This window comes from Mya arenaria, chromosome 11 (assembly GCF_026914265.1).
Source record: "Mya arenaria isolate MELC-2E11 chromosome 11, ASM2691426v1".
NCBI lineage: Eukaryota > Metazoa > Mollusca > Bivalvia > Myida > Myidae > Mya > Mya arenaria.
Genome location: NC_069132.1, coordinates 43166637 through 43192423, shown reverse-complemented (window position 1 = coordinate 43192423; position 25787 = coordinate 43166637). Strand labels below are relative to the sequence as shown.

At 35.4% G+C, this 25787-nt stretch overlaps 1 protein-coding gene across 1 annotated transcript; it reads right to left on the bottom strand.

The window, feature by feature from the left end:
* Positions 1–7533: 7533 nt before the first annotated feature.
* LOC128207437 (serologically defined colon cancer antigen 8 homolog) lies at positions 7534–22763 on the bottom strand. Its single transcript, XM_052910356.1, has 16 exons — positions 22641–22763; positions 20722–20930; positions 20187–20321; positions 19725–19844; positions 18644–18724; positions 17389–17453; positions 17018–17173; positions 16458–16596; positions 14874–15026; positions 13107–13241; positions 12333–12449; positions 12094–12222; positions 11611–11743; positions 10633–10750; positions 9555–9729; positions 7534–8822 (listed from the first exon to the last, which is right to left on the bottom strand). Exons 1-16 carry the CDS (start codon positions 22696–22698, stop codon positions 8580–8582), a joined length of 2166 nt encoding a protein of 721 aa, XP_052766316.1. The 5' UTR covers positions 22699–22763; the 3' UTR covers positions 7534–8579.
* Positions 22764–25787: the final 3024 nt, after the last annotated feature.

Genomic DNA, 25787 nt, shown 5'->3' with positions numbered 1-25787 from the left:
ATTAAAGTATATTTCTTCTCAGAAAAACGCACCAAATTGTAAACAAACGTAAAGCCATTTCGAAATTGACGGCGTTGAAACTGTATTCCAACCCTGTGCGCACAGACGTTTTGGTTGTGGGCTGATAGCGGGTTAAAATTTGAAAAAAACCGTAAAAAAAATCAAATAGTTATTTCACTTTGAAGCAGTGAACAACCGTTTTTAGCTCATAGATGAATCTCCCTTCAATCACATTAAAGCATATACCACATAGTACTATAAGTTCCATGTAATTAAGTACAACTACGAAAATACTTTTTTTTCTGACGTAAATACGAATTTCATACAGTATGGTTTACCTCATTAAATACAGTGGTCACAACAAGTTATTTTTGGGGTAAAACTGGACAGTTTAGTAAACAGTCACAGCGGGCATCTTTGTCATGATAGAAATCTCATTTTCCGTTGACCATATGTGCGGAATGGTATTCACGAACAAAACAACTAGATATAAATATACATTTGTACTGATGTTATGGTCATAGCATCTAAATTCACACAGACCTCCTACCAAGTTCTGGTCGGATGGACAAACACCCCAAACAGTTCATTTCCAGATGAAAAAAAATGTTTTCCTGTCAAGTGAAAATAGGTGTCAACGTTTTTGCAAATAATGAGTTTGCGAACTCCATTCAAAGTTTAATTTGGTGGTCAACATAATATTTTGTCAAATAAGAAGGAAGTATTTCTCAAGATTTCCGAAACATTTATTATAGTAAATCAGCAGTCATCCGTTATTGACTTTAATCAGGTGAAGCGGTAAATATAAACGATTGCTGGGTCATTGTGTTGGTAGTTTACACACTATAATGTAGACCACTTACAACTTTAAAATTGTTAGTATGTACTTACACTTAGTAAATGGTTTAACTACTGTGTCGCATCAAACCATTTATTGTTTTAAGTACATTTTAACAATCTTTAATCATTACTTGGAGTCCAAAAGACGCACTCCCTTGTCCACCGATGCAAAACGGACTGTCGGTCACAATAGCGCCGGTTCACCGACACGACATAGCGCCAGTTTCCAAGCCAGTGTCCTGTAACATGTAAAAGATGAAAACAGTTGGAAAACAAGCTTACTCACCATTCTCGTTTTCTCTACTTTAGTTACATAGACAGGTTTGTCAACCTTTGAAGTAACATGTGAAGTACCGACAGGGATGGCGACATTGGTACTTACTATTAAATGTATATAAGTAATTTGACGCCGACGTTTCGCCCCATTAAAGATCTTATTTACTACAAATAACCGGTGAACACTGGTAAGCATAAGCGCATTGTCAAGAAATTGTCAAGATATTGTCACCTGTAGTAAAATATGGTATAAATCGGACTTAAAGGCGCATATTTATAGGTTGATGGAAAATATAATTTAAATGCATTTCCGTTTTTAACTTATTTTACTTTTATGATTGAAAAGAAACGCATATGATTTTGGTACAGATAAAACAATATTAGCGATATTTTTGCGTTTTTTTTCAGTGGAAAAATTGTGGCCACGTTGCTATTAATTCAAATACCCCATTTATAAGGCTTATATTTAAATTATCTGTACCTAGATTATGTTTTTTTTGTTATTATCATCAGAGTTAAATGAGTTGAACATGATAATGCATTAAAAATTGATGCAGCGTATCCATTACAAACCGAGTACAAATCCCGAAAACCCGTTGGCTCGATTTTCTAGGGACCGGGCAAAATACCTCGAGCCTCACAAATATCGAGTCAAGCGGGAATGCTTACATAGATTAAAGAAGGCAACAATCGGTCCATTATCAAGTTCGAGCCAACGAGGATATTGAGCCAAGCGATATCGAGTCAACGGGTTTCGACAGTACGTATAAAAATGCACGTCAAGGGAAAACAAAAGGTACTGTTTAATAACCCGTGTGGGACATGACGTCATCATTGTGTCCGTATCCATTTATCGAACGGTTGACCAAGCCCTGATGATATTACGATGACAACCAACCATATGCAGATTATCCCGGATCTGCAGTTTGCATATCACATCAACATATTCAGCCCTACTAGTATTACAAAGGGAAAAATATAGTTTGAGCACAAATATGTATTGTGTAATAGGATATCATAAACATAAAAATTAACTGAATTGTATGCGTAACAAACGATGATTAACCAGATACCATTCGATAATACATACTCAATGATTGAATTACAGGGGTACCCAGGGAAGAACGACAGCCCTCTCTCCCCACCCCCGGGTCGATATTCTAGACGGAATAAATCTTAAATTTGATCGGAAAGAGGGAGAGGCTGTAATGTTGCAGTTCCGTGCATTCCCATTCGGAACTCCTCGGCCATTTTCCACCGTATTTTTTATGGAAAATGTCAGAGGACTTTCGAATGGTGTATTCTAGACGTATTTTCACCGCTTCTGAACTCGAGAAAAACATGATTCGTGACAATTAATAAGTCCCCCTCCCTCTTTACCTTCACGACAAATCTGCAAATGAAAGAGCAGACGAAATTTTTTCGTCTTTTGCGACCTTAATTGGGTGGAGTACACACTTTTCCAGAACTCATACCTGTCAAGGAAATTTAATTCGGAAATGGTTTAATCCAGTGACCTTTTTAAATACAGACACGATATCATGTAACTTGTCAAACACGATTTCATCAAGGAAATCAAAATAGCCCGAACATTTTATTTAATGTTGTCTTTATTATCCGCAGTCCTGTCTTTTAGTTTTGGCGTGGTGGGATGAAATGTCAATTTTCAAAGTTCATATCGCTTAAAAATCCTCGCATTAGCAATGATTTATGTCCTTAGAATTTTTCACTACGTCATGACAACTTAGAAGCAGTTAATCAAATAAATCACGCATCTTAAAGTAAAACCGACTCATGAACATTTACAGCGACGTAACATGTTCCATCGACCAACCATTGCTTGTAGACGACACCTCGAGACAAGATGTAAATTAGGTTTATATTGCAGATGAAAGAAAATTAACTTCATAAAAGTATGTCATACTTGAACGAACCTTGTTCAAAGCCATGCTTTCTCTGCCTTAACTAAGTCAAGTCTTTTCTTGTGTAAAAATCTACATTTCCTTGTATTTAAGTGACATATCCTTCCGAGTGGCGACGTCTAATTAAACGTTTAGTTTTCAGCGTTAGACGTTATTTTCCGTTATATTAACGTTTTATTGACGTTGATTTAACGTTGCTTTACTTTTAAACAAATATAAACTTGCCGGTAAGCTGCAGTAACAGACATCGAGGGATGAATGCGGAAAGGTTCCAAATGACGTTAAATAAAGAAGATGGAACCCTTTCACTTTCAACCCTCGAGTTTGTAATACAATAAAAGAACATATCAAACCTAAGATTGATCACTGTCCCAATTGCGTTTGGTTTAAGGTGCACTCCAACTTCCAAATAAGCAGTACCACAATTAATACAATTGTTTTAATTTACCGAAAAGGATGAATACATGTCGAAAAACCATATTTCATATGAAAGATACCGTGTTTAATTTGAAAGAAAGGTGCAGAAAACACAGTATTTCTACCTTATGAGACGATAGTTGATCACTGTAAATCTTTTACGACCCACCAGTCATTTAATATTTCTGCGTTTTCAGCTATTAAATACATTGTTACAATCTTGTTATCAGTAAATAATATTTTTCATAAAAGCATTATTTAGTAAGTAATTAAAAGTTTTTTACTCAAAATTTATGTTTGTTATACATGTGTATGTATTGATTTTAATTATGAGTATCACTTTAACAATAGCGGGCTAATTTTTTAACATAAAATAAAATGACAATCAATTATATTCAAGTCATCATTGTTTTGGTCACATTTGATTAACCATGAGGTTACACGATGTAAAACCAAAAAAAGTAAGGCTAGACTATTCTTGTCAAACCAAATTGATTAATTTATCAAGCTAAACTGGGTTTCTGTTGTATATCAATGCTAGTTTATGCTAATCATTCATAAAAAAAATGCCGCACGCTGCGGCGAGTCATCATTAGCTAATATGGAAAAGAATATATTATGAAGAAAAGCATGATTAAGGCCTGCTTCTTAAATCAAAAGAAATATATGACGAAAAAAAGCACAATTAATTAGATCTATACTTCTTGAATCATAAGAAATGCATGCATTCAGGTTAATAATACACTCGCTAATGTTCAATCGTAACATCTCCGGCAAGCTTCGGTCAGTTCCGTTGGATAATGGCCGAGGTGTTCCGATTGGCTCATGGTAAAATAGTCCCGGAAATGTACAAAATGTATGAGGACAAAAATGGACACCATGAATGAGTACAAAATAAATATCTCAATGTTGAAAGAGTTTAGATTGTGTTGTTTAGACAATTCCATATACATTGTACGCGGCACAAATAATAGATATGAAAACTTATATATACTGTATATATAATTTAAAGTAATCTTTTTTCTAATTAGCGTTGACAATGTATAGATATGCATCAAAACAAGAGCGCTTCGGAGAAAACACCAACGCTCATCTTTTTTTTTCTTCAGTTAAACAAGGTGAATATTTCGGCAATAACTCAATAATTCGAGTTATGGGCCTTGCTGTAAATGTGCATATTGTATCTGGCAACGTGGATATCAAGTTTCATTTGAATATTTGGAAAGTTTTTTTAGTTATAGCCTAGGTTAATCATTCTTGCAAGGGCTTCACAATAGACGAGCTAAAAAAACTTAGTGTGTAGTTAAAGGGAGACAACGACAAAATTCAGTGTTCACGAACGTTATAAAGGATTATTTTTTTACAGGGGCACAGTAAAGGTTGATACCAAAATAGAAAAAAAAATGTTTAGTGAAAAGATTATAAGTATCTTTCATGGCCGAGAGTGTAAGATAGGTTCACTCCGACCCGAGCGTAGGGTGTTTTGAAAACACCCTGCGCGAGGGTCGGGATGAACCTATCTTACACGAGCGGCTATGGTAGATGCTTTTTCTCCCACCTCAGTTAAACAAAATTAAGTGAAAATGTATTTTTTTTTGCTGGAACTCTTTTTATGCTTAGTGAAAATAATTGCGTATGGATATGCGATAATTCGTGGTTGTCATGGATATGCGTGCAGTGATTCAGATTATATTAATAGTCAAATCGGTCTTTAAATAGTTCTGAGAAGACTGAAGCATTATTTCTTGAAAGGTGCGTGAAAACGGTTTTATGGTGACATTTGAAGCAAGAAATAATTAATTAGCGTTTTAAATATTGCCACAAGACAAGGTTTCCATGATGCTACAGACGACAGTCTTCAACAAGGGAGGTAATTACAATGTGGCGACCATTAAAAAGGAGTTCCATACGGGCATTTTATCTTCGCCCGTGGGCAAGATAAGAATTTCTAGCATGGTTAAATTATTGGATCTACTTATCTGAGGTGGGAGAAAAAAGATATAAGTGCTTTTTTAACTGGGGAATTTGTAGCCATGAAGCTATTTATTAATTTTGTTTTTATAAAAGATTTGTTTTTATCGGTACACAAATCATAGTCTTTTTTGTTTTTATCATAAAGTCAAATAAATGATAATGCACTCAAATCAAAAGATGTTTTTATGCATCAGGTGATATTGTGTCCCTTTACAATTACGAACTCGCCTTTAAAGTCACTTAACCCTTAAGATATTTTTTTCAAACAAAATATTAGCAGAAATCCAAAGAATTTCTTTATTTTGCCTTTCTGGGATGGGTAACATTAATTGTTGTTTAAATGAGAATAACCCTTACTTGAAGAAAAGAAACTTCAGTTGCATATTTACATCAGATATTCAGTTCACAAATTTATAAGAAAACAAGAAACGCCGCAATGCGACGAAACCAGGTTTTTAATGATTGACAGAAGAACTTCAGCCTGTGTCTGTTTTTCTATTTTTAGTAACAGTGACCTTGAACCTAGGGACCCCAAATGCAATCCATTGAAAGGTATCAATAAACTCTTCCTTTATACCAAGTTGTGTCAGAATATGTCAACCCTAACTTAAGTTATTCAGTTTCAACCATTTTTCTATTTTTAGCAACAGTGACCTTGACCTTGAATCTAGGGACCCAAACGAAACCCATGAAAGGTATCCATTAACTCTTCCTTTATACCTGGTTCGGTCAAGATATGTAGACCCTGACTAAAATTATTCAGTTTCAACTGTTTTTCTATTTTTAGTAACAGTGACCTTGACCTTGAATCTAGGGACCCCAAAACGCAACCCCATAAAAGTATCCATAAACTCTTCCTATAGACCAAGTTTGGTCAAGAAATGTCAACCCTAACTAAATATATTCAGTTTGAACCATTTTCTATTTTTAGTAACAGTGACCTTGACCCTAGGGACCCCAAACCAAATCCCATGAAAGGTATCCATGAACTCTTCCTATAGACCAAGTTTGGTCAAGATATGTCAACCCTAACTAAAGTTATTCAGTTTCAACCATTTTTCTAATATTAGTAACAGTGACCTTGACCCTAGGGACCCCAAACACAATCCCATAAAAGGTATCTATAAACTCTTCCTGTACACCAAGTTTAGTCAAGATATGTCATCCCGAACTAAAGTTATTTAGTTTCAACTGTTTTTCTATTTTAAGTAACAGTGACCTTGACCTTGAACCTAGGGACCCCAATCGCAATCCCATGAAAGGTACCAATAAACTCTTTCTATAGACCAAGCTTAGTCAAGATATGTCAACCCTTACTAAAGTTATTCAGTTTCAACCGTTTTTCTAATTTTAGTAAAAGTGACCTTGAACTTGACCCTAGGGACCCCAAACGCAATCCCATGAAAGGTACCCATAAACTCTTCCTATTGACAAAGATTGGTCAAGATATGTCAACCCTAACTAAAGTTATTCATTTTCAACCGTTTTTTCTATTTTTAGTAACAGTGACCTTGACCTTGACCCTAGGGACCCTAAACGCAATCACATGAAAGGTCTCCATAAACTCTTCATATTGACTAAGTTTAGTCAAGATATGTCATCCCTAACTTAAATTATTCAGTTTCAATCGTTTTTCTATTTTTAGTAACAGTGACCTTGACCTTGACCCTAGGGACCCCAAACGCAATCCCATGAAAGGTCTCCATAAACTCTTCCTATAGACCAAGTTTAGTCAAGTTATGTCATCCCTAACTAAAGTTATTCAGTTTCAACTGTTTTTCTATTTTTAGTAACAGTGACCTTGACCTTGACCCTAGGGATCCCAAACGCAATCTGATGAAAGGTACCGATAAACTCTTTCTATAGACCAACTTTGGTCAAGATATGTCAACCCTTACTAAAGTTATTCAGTTTCATAGGTGAGTTTGACGCCGCCCGGCCGCCCGCCCGCCCAAACAACGACGTTCGCCATTCTAATAACCAGGTTTCACTTTGTGAAAACCTGGTTAAAAACAGACTTGTGTTTTGTTAGCTTAAGAAAATTTTCAGTTTCTTGTCTTGCACACTATCTTCCATGGAAACAATAAAGAATACAACTATGAAAGTCAGTTCAATGTTTATTTAGCATAAAGGTCTTATACAACTACATGTAAATAAATAATTCAGTATTTACAACAAAATGATACCTAAAGACTTGCAAAACAATGCCAATAAAATATCACAGATTCTAAAACCAAAAATGATTTTCTTTCAAAATCATGGTCCTAAACAGACACATTCCTGAAAGATTTGGAGTCAAAAAAGATCATTAAAAAAAAAACAGATACCAAATATGCTACCAGAAATATCATATAAACCAGTGCCTGATATCAAATTTGTAAAAATATTTTATTTAGATCATATTACCGGTACATTCGTTGTCATTCCAATTGATAATTTATTGAAAACAGTTTTCAAAAATTGATAAACTAAGGCTTGGCAAGTTTAAGTAAACAAGTTTAAAAAAAATCATAAAAAATGATGAATGACATATTCTATTTATATCATTAACACTTAAATAATGATTTAGGTGCTAATTACTTAAAACGTCGCAATAAAGCACACATATTTTCAAGACAGACAGACAGACAGAGTAGTTTATTGTCGTAAACATGTAAATAACAGTTTCTTGAGGCTATTCATCTATTATGTCACGTCAAAATTTATTAAACTAGTTATATATCAAAATTATATAATGATGTTATTTCATGGCTGCGACATCACTGATGATATAAATAAAGTTAGTAAAAATCTGGTCTGAATTGTTTTGAAAAGGGTCCATCCTTAAGTGATTTTCACAAAACATCTCTATTTTTAAAGAGAGTTTCCTACCTTATATCTACTAAATAGAACTTTCAGAATCGAATATGTCGCCTGCTTGAAGTGGCCTCTTCTTTTCTTGTTTCAATTTTGATCAAATTTGATGATTTGAGGGATATAAAGCCCGTAAACATTATGACAAAGTTTGGTAAAGTTTCAACAAAGAAAATGCATCAATTAGAGAGTGGACGTCACATGAATTGTGACGCCCTGGACTATGACGACAGACAACATGATTCCAATATGTCTGCCAAGCTACGTAGACATTGTAACAAAGTCTTTCGAGGTCCATCAATATATATTACTATCCTCAGTTACATTTTTCTGGCTGGTCACATAATGGTCCGTTTTCTCCGAAGCCTCTGTCCTGACAGTACCAAGCACTTCATCAACCAATCGCCTGTTCGACGAGATAAACTGGTCAACTTCAGCCTCGTGATTCTTTGAGATATTACGTCGGAGAAACTCAAGCTCGCTCGCGAGTACCTGCCTGTCTCTCATGAAGCCAGACTGTCGTGTAAGCAGCTCCAACACCTGTGAATGGAATGGAGTGATTTGTTTGGTAATACTCATACAGCCAGGGTGTGAAAAATGAGCAAGTGGTATAACTCAATTATTATTTAAGTTATTAATTATAAGAGTTATGGACCTTGCTATACACATACTGACTACATTTAATTAAAGACAAAAGCAAATCAGTTGTAATGAAATTGTTTTAAAACTGTGGCACTACCCTCTATCAAAATCGAATGCATTGAGCACAGGTGTATAGAGAATGGCTGTCGATTGGCTAACTTTCAATTGGAAAGGAAAACAACACTGTCAGAGACAGACAAAAAATTGGCGGACGAAATGCACAACTTTTCTTGCTGTTTTCAAAGGTTATTTACAATATATGTTGTGTTCAATTATATTTCACTTTAATATATTTACCAACATCATTTCTACACACAAACGACATAAATGATGGGTTTCATTTTGTCTGCATGCAAATATTGGTTGTGCGGGGTCGGGGGGAAGGAGGTGGGGAGGTGGGTTTGCAGAGCGGATTTAGTCTTACATCCATGAATATGGTCTACATCATGTTCAGTGGTAGGAGCATTTGAACCAGAGTGAAGGTTATAAATACTATCTTTCACTACATTCAGATGGAATATTTCTTAGCAGCCATACGTACCTTCAAAATAAAGGAAATGAATAGCCGTTTGATTATATATTCTGAATGTGTTGGGACAAATACGGTAACTGGTAAAAAGACAGCCATACCTGCCCACCCTGATGCTGTGCGTGTTCGTCCATCATCTTGAGTCTCTCTGTAAGTTTCTCCTCAACACGTGAATGCTGCTCAACCTGATCTTCCAGATCCTTCAGCCTTGCTATAGTGCGATGTAGCCTGTTCTTTAACTCCTCATTGTGGCGACGTAGCTTTCCCGTCTCGTGCCTATCACATAGAAAGATGGATCTCTACACTTCTAGTCAACTATGGGAAAAGACAATTGTTATGTGATCCCCTAGAAACATTAGAGGAACTAGACATAGGGGAACTAGACATAGGGGAACTAGACATGTCCTGTCATGTCTGTTTTTTTAAACTAAATTTCATTAAAATTGATAACTTAAAAACAGGGCTTCCATTAAAGGAAGTTTGGAAGTATATTACTCCCTAGAAATGGGTTTAAACTTCCAAAATAGATTCCTTGGAAGTACAAAAACTTCCATAATTTTAAAGAAAACTTCCAAAGTAGAAAGCTTGGAAGTATAAAAATATAAAAATCTTGTGTCAATATTAATTTTATTGTCACAATTTCAATCAGTCTTTAAGTAAAATGAATTATTATAATATAAGTCTTTAAATTTGACAAGTTAAAGTTGCAAATTACTTGATTTTTAACATATAGTGGAAAAAGATATTGTATTCAGGACAATCAAACTTCCACATTTCAGTGAAAAACTTCCAAAATTGATGGACAGGAAATTCATACTTCCAGTTTCAAATTGTTAATGGAAGCCCTACTTAAAAGTATCAAGAATTGAAAAAATTGAAATGTAAAGAAAATGTTTTTAGAGCACAGTAGACCTCTATTGTTTATCATTTTAAACTGTGATAGAAATTGCTCTATTTTGCCAAAAAGCGTTAGAAACACTATTGAAAATGAATTATTTTAGCTTCGAAATTTACAAAATTAAAATTCTGCTCAACCTAGCACCCGGGAGTTGCTTTTTGGTGTTTGTCCATAAACATGTTACAGTAAAATAACTCAATTTTTAAAACATTTTAAAAATCGTTGCTAGCATAAAATCTATGACCAAAACCCATCAACATATTTTTTCCAAAAACACATACCTTCTTTCTTTAAGAATGAGCTCTATCTGGGCAGCCTGCTTGCGACACTCGCCTTTCAGTTTACCAATCAGCTTATTCTGTTTTGACAAAACTGTGTCCATTTCTGAAGTTGTGTGTTCTAAAAATAGAACCAATGGTTGGTAATAAGTAGATTTTTTTTTCATTCTGAAATAATATTTTTATACAAAATTTAAAAAAAGGTTTTATGTTAATATTTGAAATTATTTGAATCATGTTCATAACATCACAGACCTATAAACCATAGGTTTAAGGTTCATAACTGGTTTATATAGGTCTGTGATAACATTTAAAAAGCTGCGTTTCGTGGAATGATATTTAAACCCATAGGCAAACTGTATAAAACTTTGGTTAACTTTTCATTATATGGCACATGGAAGCAATTTAATTGGTCAACAGTCATTATTGGATAAATATTGACCAATCAGTAAACATTTTGACTGGCTTTAACCAAATTCAAGAATTTACCAGAGTAACCAGTATTCAATAAACTTCTTAGATTAAACTTAAATTTAAGATTAGAAACTAAGTGTTTTGATTGGCCTGTATATTTAGCAGACCAATAGGCTGAATGGAATCACTGAGGCATGTCTAAGGATAAGGATAAGATCAATATTGAATACTGGCCCGGGGATGCATGTGAAAAGTGATATCACAGCAAACAGACACCATCACTTGCCAAAATTTCTCAACTCTTGATGAATCAAAACTCAACAAATATCTAAGCTAAAGTTATGGGACTTGATAAGAATGAGTACATTGTCAAAATGAACATTTGTATTAAGTTTCATGTAACTTTTATAATTAATAGATTTTAGGTTTAAGCTTACGACTAACATTCAGGTTTGTTTACACTACCGGCAACATGGATGATGCCAAAACAACAACAAAAATGCTATTATAACACCATGATCATTTCCCTTGAAAAAAAAAGAAGCTATAAATGTCCAAAGTGTATACCATGTTGCTCCTCCATATCACCAATAGTGGCTGTGAGTTCCTCCTCGCGGGACTGTGCCCTTCTTGTAATAACCTTGAGATCGTCCGTCCGTCCCCTCTCGACACTGTCACGAGCTAACTTGGCAAGGTGCAGCTGTAATAGACATATGAAGAAGGTTAAGTATCAATAGCAGGCCGTGAGTTTCTCTTCTTTTGTGTGATGACCTTGTGATCGTCCGTCTGCTCCCTCTCAAAACTGTCACAGCCTAGCCCAGCTTACCGGTATAGTTTTTTTTTTACTGATTTCTGAAAATTGACTCTGTTAAACAAAAGGGCACAGCAGGCAGTAGTAAAAAGGCAGCAGTGTGCCCCACCTTGCTATTAAGACCTAGGTGGAGCAATGACTAATAAGAAACAAAAAGGGGATAAACCGAGGAATGTGACAATGTATGATCCAAATGATGGGGGTATAATAATGAATCTCAGACCCATCAAAATACATACCTCTCTCTCTAGTGCCTGTGTGTTAGCCGTTAAGTGGATACACTCCTCCTTGCTGTTCACCAGTTCTCGTTCTGCCTTGTTTAGCCGTCGCCGGAAATCATCCAGCTCTGATAACATTCTGTCACGATCCTGATAGAAGGAGTCAACATTTAATTCCATAGTATGAAGTTTAATCATGAGGTATTGAAAAATTACAAAATTTCTGGAGCAGAAATAGTAAGTGTCTAAAACAGACATACCTGATCCTTTTCCCTCCTGACTGAGTCTAACTCTGTGCGTAGTCTGCTGGCCTCGTTAACGGCGTGGCTTTTCTGTATCTTAGAGTTGGTACTTTCAGCACTAAAATTCTCTGTGGCCTGTGTTCAAAGAGCAGCATAATTTTAAATGATTTAAAGAGTTAAAATTCATCATTGGTAATTTCCATTTATTTAGAAATCTACCATAAAAATGACAATGCTGTGAATAGAGATACGGTTCTTGTACACTACACTACCTCTCATTGTGTTTTACCATCCTATGAAGTTTAATTAAATTCCATCCAGTAGTTTTTAAGTAATGTTCCAAACAAGAAAAAGATAACAAAGGGCAATTACTCTGTAATTGGCTAAAATAGGGCGATTGTTCTTGTTCACTGCACTTCTTCTCTTGGTGCTTTACCATTGTAGGATTTAAATTGAAGTTGTATTAGTTCCATTTGGTAGTTTTCAAGTTCTGCTTCAGACAAGAAATGGTCACAAAAAACTTTTTTCTAAAATTGAGTTAAGGTTCCAATTTATTGCACTTCATGTCATTATGATCTTTTACTGCTACTGCTACTACTACTACTACAACTTGGTGAAGTCCAAACTACATACAACCAAGCCAAAATTGAACCCATGATCCCCTTGTGTGAAGCCAGTGTGCTCACTACTGAGCTACTAGACAAAATACATACTATGTTTGCTACAAGCAAAACTAATATTCCGCTACAGGCTACAATATTCAACTGCATGAAAAATAAGACAAAAACGCACCAAAGAGAGCTCCTTGTCATATCTTCGTATCTCAAGTTTTGCCGTCTCAAGCTGGTTAATGATTTCCACCTTGTCTCTCAAGGCCTTCTCCATCTCCAACTGGGCTGAGGCAAACTGCTCGGTCAACTCTCTGATCTGGAGGAGAAGATAAGATACATTGTAATGACCTTTACTGAGTTGGCTCTTTTAATAACATTCAGTTATAAGCTGGATGATGATCTCAACCTTGTCTCCTAAGAGTTTCTCCATCTGTAACTGGTCTGATGCAATCTACTCAGTCAGCTCTCTAATGAGAAGAAAAAGAAAAGAGAAATTGTGATAATCTATACTTTAAATTGGCCTCAATATTCAGTCATTAGCTGGTTAATGATCTCAACCGTTCTCACAAGGGTTCTCAATCTCCGACTGGGCTGAGGAAAACTGCTTGGTCTATTCTTTAATCTGGAAGAAAAGATAAGATACATTGTGATAATACATGTATTTATTTTGAGTTGGAGTATCACAACATTCAGTGTCGAACTGGTTGATGATCTTAACCTTGTCTCTTAAGGCATTCTACATATCTGACTGGGTTGAGGAAAACTTCCCTTTCAATTCTCTGATCTTGATAAAAAAATATGACAATTTGTGATAATTTTTATTTTGAGTTTGCAAATCACAACATTCAGTATCAAGCGCAATCATGCCTGTCAAAGCTTTCTCCATGTCCGACTGAACCGGGAACTGTTCTGTCATCTCTCTGATCTGGAGTAAAACAACAATAATTGTGATAATCTCTTATTCAAGTTGGCATATCACAACATTTATAGTTCAGCTGTTTGATGATCTCAACCATATCTTGTAATAGTTTCTCCAGCTCTGACTTGGGCTCAGGCAAACTGGTCTGTTAGTTGACTGATCTTGAGTCAAAGATAAGATCTATTCTGACAATGTTAATTACGTTGCCATATCACAACATTCAGTGTGAAGCTGCTAAATAATCACAACCATAACTTGTAATGGTTTCTCCAACTCCAACTACGCTGAGGCAAACTGCTCAGTTAACTCTCTGATCTGAAGTAAAAGGAAAGAGAAATTGTGATTATACTTTCAATTGGCCTCATTATTCAGTCATAAGCTGGTTAATAATCTCAACCATATCTAGCCAGGCTTTCTCCATCTTGGAATAGGCAAACTGTTTTATTTGCTCTTTGATTGAAAAACAAAGATAAGAAATTCTTTAATTTGTTAATCATATACATGTAGGTAAAACAAATGTTTTCTGTATGCTCTTGTTTTAAAACTTAAGAGAAAAATGTATGTTTATTTGCCAGTTCGGCAAATATTTGGAGAACAAAACATTAAATTGTTGTGACCATATATACATGTATGTTAAATTGCATTTGAGTGTAACGGTTGTTTGCAATATTTCTTTTGACATTAGCACCGTTAATCCCTGTGTCTAGGATGCTATCATAGATAGGACGCAGGCAAAAAAACAACAAGAAAATTCGGGAAAATACCACTTATACCAAAGATAGGATGAAAAAAAAATCAGAATTGGAAACAACCATATTCTTTTGAACAAATTTGAGGATTAAATAGTACAGCACATGTATTTAAATGATAAATTATATTGAAATAACAATAGCACAAGTGTTATAAAGCATTTAATAAGTTAATTGCAATTCACTGATACTTGCATAAATCACAAAACACAAAAAGCAGCTCACTTGTACCCAAACAACTGGTGTTTCATAACCATTTTAATACTTTAATTACAGTTACCTTGGTGTTGAGTTCGTCTACGAGGACCTTGCCTTCCTTGCGCGTGGCCTCGCGTTCCTCCGCTATCCTCTGTTGTGTGGTCATCACATGGTTGTCATAACGACCCTTCATGTTGTTCAACTCCTCAGCTAGCTGTTCCCGCTGTACAAGGGCCTGGAAAGAAAGAAGAAGTGTCACGAATTTTGCACGATGTTACATGACAATGGGCCTATTGTTCAGAGCTTTGTTAAAAATAACAGCGTTGTTAAAGGGACTGTGTCACAGATTGGCACCAAAAAAAGTTTTTTTCTGTAACGAATCTCAGGACAATTATCTAATAGAATGTGTTACGCTGTGATATCATAATTGTAAAAAAAGTACCAAAATGTAAAAAAAAATTGTGTCGGAGACCAGGTTCGAACCCGCGTCGCCAAAATTGAAGTCCAGCGACTTCCTCACTGAGCTACAAAGGCTTATTCTAATCGGGTGACATAATTAAGCTATACACCTACCTCGGTAATATCACGTGATAACTGACTAGCCAATCATGCATAAGGAATGAATTCTACCTGGTAGACATACCCAGTAATCTTTTTTAATGGAAAAATACGAAATAACTGCTAAACTTAAATAAATTGTAAACTATGTGGTAATTCAGTTAGTAAGTTTCAATGCATTGTACACATCGATGCCAAATTTATGTCAGTTTTTCGACAATTTTCTTTTTTTCTCGCTATTTTATCATCTGTGAGACAGCCCCTTTAACATCATTGTTCAATGTTAACATTCAAAGCTTTACAACTCTGGAGGCTCCAAAAAACACTCTTGTAGTACACAGTACTTCTTACAAAATATTTAGACAAGTGTTTCAGCTCAGCCTGTACTTGTTTTTATTGAAATTTATCAGCACAACAAATGCCACCTTAAAGAGTTAACATAATGCTGTTTAAGACAATGTCAACTTAAACAAAGGTCTGGACAATTAGTCTTTTGTCATGCAAGTTCTATTGATATTCTTCACGACTGATCCCCTGCATTACATAAACTGCCTCCCTAAGTTTTGTATATCCATTGCAATAACGAATTAAATCCTGACTCAACCCCTTTAATATGCTTATTAACAGTAACCCCCCATCACTGAGATGAGTATGTTGCAAGTCTGGAAATCAAATGAAGGACATCCTGCTTGCAGGTTAAAATCTCTACCAAATAAGCATAGGCGCCTATATAAATGGTTTGGTGAAACAAAAGCCCCACGAACCAAAAGCCAACGCTTGTCTTGTGTTATTCAGTTAAACAGGGGACATTACTCAACAATTATTAAAACCAGAGTTATCAGCCTTGGTGGGCATGTGCCTATCTTTGGTAACACGTGTTCCAAGTTGTATTTGAATATATAGAAATTTTATGGATTTATGCCCAAGGTTAAAGTTTATTACATGCCAATATGGTGCTGCTGATGATGCCAAGGCTACGACAATATCTCTTCAACATTTCTTCAACTAACAGAGGAGCTAGTACTTTGATACAACATAATCATACAACAAATAGATACCAATACCATACAATATGATACAAGACAAAACAATGCAAGGCCTTATGTACCTGAGTTTGTTCTAGCTGGGCCTGCTCCACAAGTTCAATGCCCTTCTTCATCTGCTGATAAGCCTCGTCTTCTCGCTGGGCCATATCTGTAACCTTGTGTTTTAACCCAGCTATTACTTCGAGGAGGTCGTTACGCTCTCTGTAGAATACATATCACAAGTTACTTCTTGTCTTCAAATTCTGGGTTAGATATTTTTAAGGCTAAATTCTAGGTAAATTTGTAAGATACTTTCGAAGTTAAATTCAACAAACAATAGAAGCATGAATAAACCATAAGATAGCATCTATAATAACAACAGGCCTATGCAAGCTCTTTAATTTTTATCTCATCTTACTATCAATCATCCTAACAAAGGATGCTATGTTAGTTAAAACTAATTTCTTTTAGCTTGATAGTGACGAAAAATGACCACTTATAGAATTACGCTCCATTCCGTTTGTTGGGTAGAAACCAGAACTGATGTCCATTTTGGGAGGTCATGAGATTGTTCCCCAGGCGGGGACCAAACTTACAATCTCTTGTGTGAGAGGCGGACATCTGTCCCACATTATTAAATTACCTGGTAAGCCGGTCTATGACGACTGTGTGATGACCTCGCTGAGATTCTGAGAGGTAGATATCACCGAGCCCGTCCTCATGTGTAGGCACAGCGTCTCGAAGACGGAGCTGGGCACGTAGATCTTCGACCAACTGCTCATACTTCACAACTTCCTCTCTGTGAATGGGGACAGATAAATAAATAAAAGTAAATACATACATGATAAATTACTCATAGCACAGATATGGATCAAAATTTAAATTAAGGTCAAACCTATTGACATATTCATGAATGGCTCTATTTTATTTTAAAGGAAACTTTCATCTTGGCAGGGGGGGGGGGGGAATGGGGCTGAATTTTGGCCCCAAAAAGGGCTGAAAAAACCCACTAACCTTGTATGATTAAGCTGGATTTCTAACCGATCTGTTTTGGCATTATGAAGTGCAGTCAGCTTTTCCTGAAAAATTTGATCAACATTTAGTCATGAGCATTCAGTTCAAATGAATCATAAATATGTTTATAAGTTAAAAGGGGTTTTAGTTGAAAAGTTATTAAATGGGTGTACTTTTTCAGTAGCCCATTTTTGCTCTCTTGTAGACCATCATATGCACTCTTCTGCCTTCATAGACTTAAAAGCTTCAGATTATCTTTATATATTTCTTTTTATTTATTAAAACTTATTTAAGTTTTATATTATTAAAAATACATTCATGCTAAACACGTTTGTCATAGGAGCCTGTGTTCTCTCTTAAACACAATTTCTATCATTTTCTGTCAAATTCACGACGTTCAAATTCTTCTCAGCAAGTTCCTAGTGAGAAGATGTATACTTGTTGCTATCAACTTTTTAATGTTTCGTGACATTCTAAAAAGCTTTGACTTTTTGTGGATACATCAAACTTTCAGAATGTGGTAAAAAAAATTGAGAATTATAGAGGAAATGTGGTTTTGACGGAAAATTTATGAGCAATAGAACAGTGTTTATTATTTTTTTTATGCTCGAGCAAATACTATTATATTAATATACTTATATATAACTATAACACATAATTGTGCTCTGAATAAAACTGAGAACATTTCTCCCCACTGAGTGCAATTTCAAACTTAAGTCATGCTGAGGTAGTATCGTCATGAATTACCTTTCAAAAAATAGATTTGCATGATCAAATGCAACATTGCTTTGAAATAAAAGGGTTTTATACATGGGTGAAAGTTGCAAATTTTCAAAATACTGAAAAATTAAGCTGGGGGCCAGGGGGCCGCAGGGCCCATGGTGGAAGGGGTCCATCGATTTTCTTCGATTTTGAGTAGATCGCGATGTTGATGATGGGGTTTAGGTTACCCCCTCCACCCCCCGAAAAAACTCCCCGGATTTACACGATTTAGAAAAATGACTCCTGAGAAGACTGAAAATACGGAATTCCATATTAATACGGAAAACTTTCACCCATGTTTATAATCTGAGTAATTAAGTGTCTAAAAAATGCTTGTCAGAATGATGGTTGAATTATTCCAAGCTTTACAACGAAAAAAAGTATCTGTCAATTAAAACAGAATTATTATTTTTGCAATTTTCAAAAACATAGGTATGGTAATCCCCAAAACATCAATTTGGTGTGGCCTTAAGACTTGAGTGTAATAAGTCACCAGTTCATGTTGCCACTGGCGACCACCTCCCTGGCTGATGCTGATGTTAAGTTCTCCAAACTTCTCAGGCACACTGCCAACCTGTAATGGAACAAAGTGGAACCTTGAAAAAATATTGATGTGTAGGGTAAGAGAGATTGGTAAATGGTATTTTGAAAGTAAAAATTGAAAGGTTACCTGATACATAGTGTGTTGAACGTACACTATAACTAAGATGAGACTGAAATTACAGAAACTATCGCAGTGATTCAATTGTTCAGAGCTTAGTTTAAGATAACAACGTGATTAATGAGATCATCGTTAACTTGCATCGTGAATTATTTGATGATGCACTCATATATTTAAATGAAACAGGTACAGCTGAAACAGTTGTCTCAAATCTTGGAAGAAACACTGTACATCACAAGTGTATCCATTCAACTTCCAGAGCAGTTAAGATTTTAAGTTAACAACGATGACATTTATAACGTTGTTAAATATGACAAAGATCTGAACAATCAGCCAAGTGTTGACTTAAATAATTATAATAATAATAACAATTATAATAATTTTGAATCATAACATATGCTTGTACTCCAGGATATCAGTTTTGAGAGTGATGAGCAATTGTGTTGCTTCATTTCGAACTATCTAAGTTAACACTAGAGCGAAAGGTTTGTTTTGATTTCATCACATGATAAAAATATTCATACTTTATAGATACTTTCAGATTTAAGTTGACAAAACACTTTTCAAAAGTTTTGAAAACTAAAAACTAAACAAGAGCATTAATCATTATGAAATAAAATCTCCTGAACCCGTCAACTCTGGGTCCGCATTTACCAATGATGTGAGTCTGAGTTTCATACTCAGACTCAGAAAACTGATTTCTAAAAATGATTCAAAATATCTGTAATGTAAATTTTGACAAAAGATGTGTGTCTGATTGTAGAACAATTATTTGAGTCAAAACAGCCATTCTTACCATCTTTGATACTGTTAAAACATTTTTACGACAAAATTAAGATCTTGCTTTTCTGAGCCTGAGTCTCAAACTAACGTTAGCAAATATGGACTCAGAACCTATCAACTCAGTACACACCTTGTTCAGTTCCATATCATCACCAATCTCCTCCATCACGCTGTGTTTGAGGGCTTCATGGAGCCTGTGGTTCTCTTCTATCACATCTCGAATCTTGATTCGTACACTGGCAAACTCATCCTTGAGGGATATACAATACATTGTATTTCCATTTACATACGTACCAATGTAAATATTCACACTCAATGAAATAAAAACTAAAACAAATGTTTGTAAATGTATCAAAGATTTTATAATATTTCCACCTCTAAAACCTAATATACTTTTAAGTATATTTAGTTTTAGAGGCAGAAATGTTGTACTTCCAGCTTATAAAATAAACATTTTACCAGAATTTATAGTGTGTAACCAGTTTGAGTGGGCCATAATGTTACCTTAGGTTCATTTCGACTTGTGTCCCATTAAGAACAGTGTAGTTTCTTGATACAATTCTAAATATATCTTCTGAGAGTTAACTATTACCTTCATATACTGGTTCTCAGATTCTATCTGCTGTATGTATGCTGCCTGTTGTTGAAGCAGGGATGCAGTCTCTTCTGGGCCTGGCAGGGGTCCTCGGGGGAGGCTGGGCGGCTTAACTGGGCTTGGGGTTGACGCCTATATTATATATAATATAGAATTTTATTAAGATACTCTTGTGAGATGATGTTCAACTACAGATGGCTATAAAAACTCAACCAATTTTATAACTCTCATCTTCATAATTATTTTATGCTAGTACATGTTAAAGTAAAAAAGACAATGGTATGGCGATTTTTAATACATCTGATTATTGAAAAGTTGATCAAAATACTTTCATGCTTATCTAAATACATAAGAAGGAATTTACAACAATTCATTGCCAAAATAATGAAGTGAATGATGCAAATTTGATTATTTTTAGATTTGTTAATTTTTCTGCCACTTTTGTGGTGAAAAACGCAGTCTTTTTGGAGTTGTGAATTGGGCCCAATATCAGTTCCATTTATAGTAGTGAAAAAACACTTGTTTTTCATACCTGAGTTTCTGTGTCTTTGAGTATATGCTGTAGACTGGTGACTGCATCTCTGTACTTCTGTGGCCTAGCCTCTGCCTCATACCAACGAAGATGTCTCGGGTGTACGGCTGTGGCTAGTTGTTCTTTAGCTCTGGTGCTCGTGTTTAGGGTAGCATTTGGACTTCCAGTTAAAACATCTTCCAGATCATGCAGACTGGCATTTGCTCTCTCTGTAAATAAAAAATTATATGTGCTTATACTATCACTATCAGTGCACTATGGAGTATAATCTGAGCTAGTTTTCACCAATGTAAAACACTTTGAATATATATTAAAACTTGCCTATCTATCTTCCATTGGTTTTATTTTTAAAAGAAATTTACTCATATAGATAACAATGGTCAAAGTGGCTGATATGCATTTGCACGAAGAAAGGACAACTTGCATTTTGACACGAGATAATAATATCAGAGGTTGTGCACTGCTTTCATTGCCTCACCATAAAAAATATAAAATTTTGCGGATAACAACATGTTTGACTTGCAGAATTGGGTAAAACTTACTCATGTAGCGTGCCTTATTGTAGCCGTGGCATATTTCAATATTTTATTTATAGTCAGTTACTATAAACAACCATTCAGCCTTAGATAAGGGAGCAGTGTTTTACTTTTCACTTTCCTTACCAAGCCTGAACGCAACTATCATGTTTATAACGCTGGAAGAGGAGTTGACATTATTCAGAGACAGATAGAGAAAAATAACAAAATCTGTGTATGCCCAGGACTTTTGCATGAGCTGTTCATTTTTGAGCAATGAACTCCTTTGCAAAGGTGTTTAGTGTTACAGGCAAAAAATATCACAAAGTCCTGTTCCCTGCGACTAAATTCTACAACCTCATTGAGGTAAGGGGGCTCTTATGTAGTGCTTTCAAATAATGCAAGGCCTAAACAACTTGCCTCTGTAGGCTAGTCTAGGGGACATCCACCATCGAACATGGTTACTCGCTAGTCTAAAATAATAGACGTGTTATACGGGATTCTTCCAATCCCTAACGTCTAAACGGGAATGTGCAAAAAACGGGGGTGTTTTAAATATATTGAAATTGTTTTAAGTGAAGTATTTTATGGTTGAAATTGATCATAGAGAGTTATATTCATATTTTACCATGTAAGTGAAATGTTATTTTGCACTAAACAAGCATTTAATGCATTAAAACAAGTTGTTTACCTTTCCAATAAAACGAAAGTTGACTGACACAGAAAACAATTATGCGAAGGGGAACAACTCAATACAATCGTAATAACTCAGCCTCCTCCGACAAAGCTTCGAGATAGACCTCGTTGCACATTCCTAACAACTCGACCATGGCCGAAATGTTCCGAGCGATTTAAAACTGTGCCCTGAAGCCTTGCAGGTGCCCTTCATGTATATATCGTTATGTTTGACAGAATGAAATGAAGAAAAGCCGTCAAACTCATAATTATAAGTTGGATATTTATTTTTTGTCTACGGAACTAATGTAAAATAACATTATCTGGTAATATTTCTTGTTTTTATGATATTTTATAGACGCTATATGCTTTTACCCAGAATCCTGATCGGAACAACTACCCACTTTTGATACTAAACAATTTGTACGTGAAGGATTTGCCATATCAAAAATCTAAAAAAATCCGTCAACGTACAATTATTTGGACTAGGTTACTCGCATGTGGCTTTGTCCATTTCGATTTTTATATCTTTGTCTTAAAACTTTGACTCAGTGACTTGATTTGCACTACCTTATACACCTAACACTGACGTAAGTACAAAGTACTTTTAAAATAACAATATCATAAATTTTACCGAAATGAAACAGGTTTTTGCATGTTGATACCAGAAAAATACAATTTCACTCGGAAAATTGAAAAGCTATTGTAATGTCATCAATGAAAAATTACCACGAACTGTTCGTTGATACGATTCTGCACCATCTCTGGTTTCCTCGTAAGCATACATCCTTAAATTCTGCGCGATTCTGTAAATAAATTGAAATCCATATTAACCGGATGTTTACAGCTATATGGTACAATGCGCATGCGCAAATTGTGAAGGCTAAAAACAACTAATTATTTTCTAACAGCACGTGCAACAGACGAGTTACGCCCCTTTTCGCGCCAAACTGTCATGCGTCATGGTTCTTTCAGTGTAAGTAATCATATTGACAAAAACAGTGACAGACAATCGTTAGCATTTGCCAACGTTGACTTATAGGTGAGATATAGACAATTCAATACTTAATCCCATTAAAATTGAGTTCGAAAGTGCTCACTGTTCTGTGCCAAGATGAAACTAATGTTAACGACGTGTACTAGAGTTGATGAGTCAAATGAAAGCATACTAATTTATGAAATATTTCACTCGCATCATATGTAATTTGTGTGTTTTGATATGACTATAGACAATAATCATGTATCTAAAGTATAGGAAAAGTGTGCTGTGCAGGACTCAAACCCACGACCGGTGGACTAGCTGACTAGCATGCCACTCTAACCAAACTGAGCTTAGCAGGTGGCTGGTTCTGACCCTCACACACTACACTCCTCACCCCATTCACCTTTCAGGCTGATCCAGGCACTCTTGCTTTCCATTTCTAACAGTAGTAAAGTAAACAAGGAGGAAAAGTGGGCCCAGTACGGGTCTCGAACCAACGACCACCGGAACACTAGCAAGGTGCTCTAACCAACTGAGCTTACCAGGTGGCTGGTTCTCACCCTCACACACTACATATTGCAGGAGCAAAGGAGCTGGGGCTGCATAGGTCAAGGCTGCAATGACCTTGCCAGCAACGGCTACGGGACTGTGAACATTTTTTTTACAATTAGAAAATCTCAAAATCATGAATAATTGATGAGGCAGTTTCATTGGTTCCACAAAGTACCAGATGCTTTACAGTTGAAAAATATTCTGGCGATTGCTGGAATTGAACTCAGTACAATAATATTTGGGAGTAGTCAAGACTACACAGCCACGGAGGCTAATGACTGAGTACCATGGCTGCCGATGAAGGTCACATTCTAGCAAAAAAAAATATGAAATACTGCAGTTTACCAATATCATTAAAGCTCAAAAGGCCTGAATGAATCTATGCTAGATCCTTGTTAGGATTGAACTCTTTGATCAATCTAAAAATCTTTTTATTTTATCCAGGTTAAATGTCACTTATTTTTTTTACAGGTCATATGACATCAAAGCAGTTGGTAAGATAATTCCCTTAAAATGACTGTGCGTGGAACAGTAACCACAACATCATTTTGTTTGGCCTTGTTAAATAATTAAAAATAATGGATTTCTTATTATGTCATCATAAACCTTTATTGAGGTAAATAAAGTGAGAGTTTTCTCCTGCTATGAATATATAACGATCATACTAGAAACTGTCTTGAAATAAATTTCGGATGACAGTGCATTTTTTAAAGAGGTTGATGTAAAACAATTTGTTTTCTGTGATGATCAAAGCCAAAAAAAAGCAAATGATACAGATTAAAATGTATTCCCCTATTTACAATTTTTTTTTTAAATTAATAGCTACATAGCAACAAATATTCCTCAGTTAAACAGGTCTAAAATATTGCTAGTATCTTTTTATCTATACTCAAATCATATACTTCTTTTGGTTTCGATCATGAAAGTCAAATGAGTTAAACATAATAATGCATTAGAATTAAACGATTGTTTTTTTGCATCAATCTATATTGTTCGCTTTTAAGTAAATTACCATAAGAAAGGCATAATCGTGTAAAAAATGAAATAATTGAATTTCTTTTTAACCATTGCAGGTCAAAATAAGAGAGAAGATTCAAAGATGATATGACAATGCGGTGTAATTTGTAAATGGTAATTATGTTGAAAGTATGGTTTGAACAAAGGTTACATTTAATTTAATTTTAAGATTTATTAGTGGTCGACATAATATTTTGCCAATGATTAGGCAGTATGCTTTAAATTTGTTGATATATTTAATTTAGTAAATCAGCAGTAAGCTGTTATTGATTTTAATCAGGTGAAACGGTAGATATCAACAGTGTTTGTGGGTAGTTTACAAAATATTATGTAGAACACTAAAATGTTTTAAGACTGTTAGCATGTACTTCCACAAAATAAATGGTTATGTGACTCAAACCATTTATTTTCGTTAAGTACATAGTAACAACCTTTAACCATTACATAAAGCACTCATTTACATCATCTTTTTATCACTTTGAACAGAGTGTTTCTTAAATGATATATGTTAAACTTAATTACTTTTGCATCGATAGTTTAACAAGCTATTATGGCTATATCATTACAATGCACTCGTATCTCATAGTATCTTTATATGGAGTTACGACTGTCTTGTACTGAGCCCTCGATATCATGCTTGTTGGTGTAATGGTACAAAAGTTATGAGTTTGCAGTCTGAAAAACACCTAGGGGAAAGAAACTCACTTCCCTGACTTGGTGACGATGTGCAGACTCAAGATGAGGCGGGGCTAGGAATCAAACCCACAGGTTTATGAAAATTGATTGCATTAACCACTCCACTAAGGCCCCCCCCCAAAAAACCCCAAAAAAACCTGTGTTTCTGGTAACCCAACCAACCCTATTGCTTTCTTGCCAACCCTAATTTTAATTTAGGCATAAAGGTAAAAAATATATATATTTAAAATACAATGTCGTTATTTTCATTTTTTCTGTGACTGGTCCTGGGTACTTTTTACTTTTTTATAGTTGAGTATGGCAAACATTCCGCCCTGTCCCTACCCCTGCCTTTGCTGAAAGACAAAGGGAGTTCTTCATGTTTGCCCCCCCCCCCCAAAAAAAAAAATCTGACCTACCGTCCCTATGTTTTTATGCCCCCGAAGGTGGGCATATTAAAATGCACCGTCCGTCCGTCCGTCCGTCCGTCCGTCCGTCTGTCCGGCTCTGTAACTTTCCCTTGTATGGACAGATTTTACAATAACTTGCCACATGTGTTCCACATACCAAGGCGACGTGTGGCGTGCAAGACTCTTGTCCCTACCTCAAAGGTCAAGGTCACACTTAGTGTTTATTCACAATGGAGTGCT

Coding starts and splice junctions, on each gene's coding strand:
- LOC128207437 (XM_052910356.1), bottom strand. CDS start 22,698: ATGTATGCTTACGAGGAAACCAGAGATGGTGCAGAATCGTATCAACGA. Junction 20,931..22,640: donor GTATCAACGAACAGTTCGTG/GTAATTTTTCAT, acceptor TTTTATTTACAG/AGAGAGCAAATGCCAGTCTG. Junction 12,450..13,106: donor ATGACAAGGAGCTCTCTTTG/GTGCGTTTTTGT, acceptor CTTTGAACACAG/GCCACAGAGAATTTTAGTGC.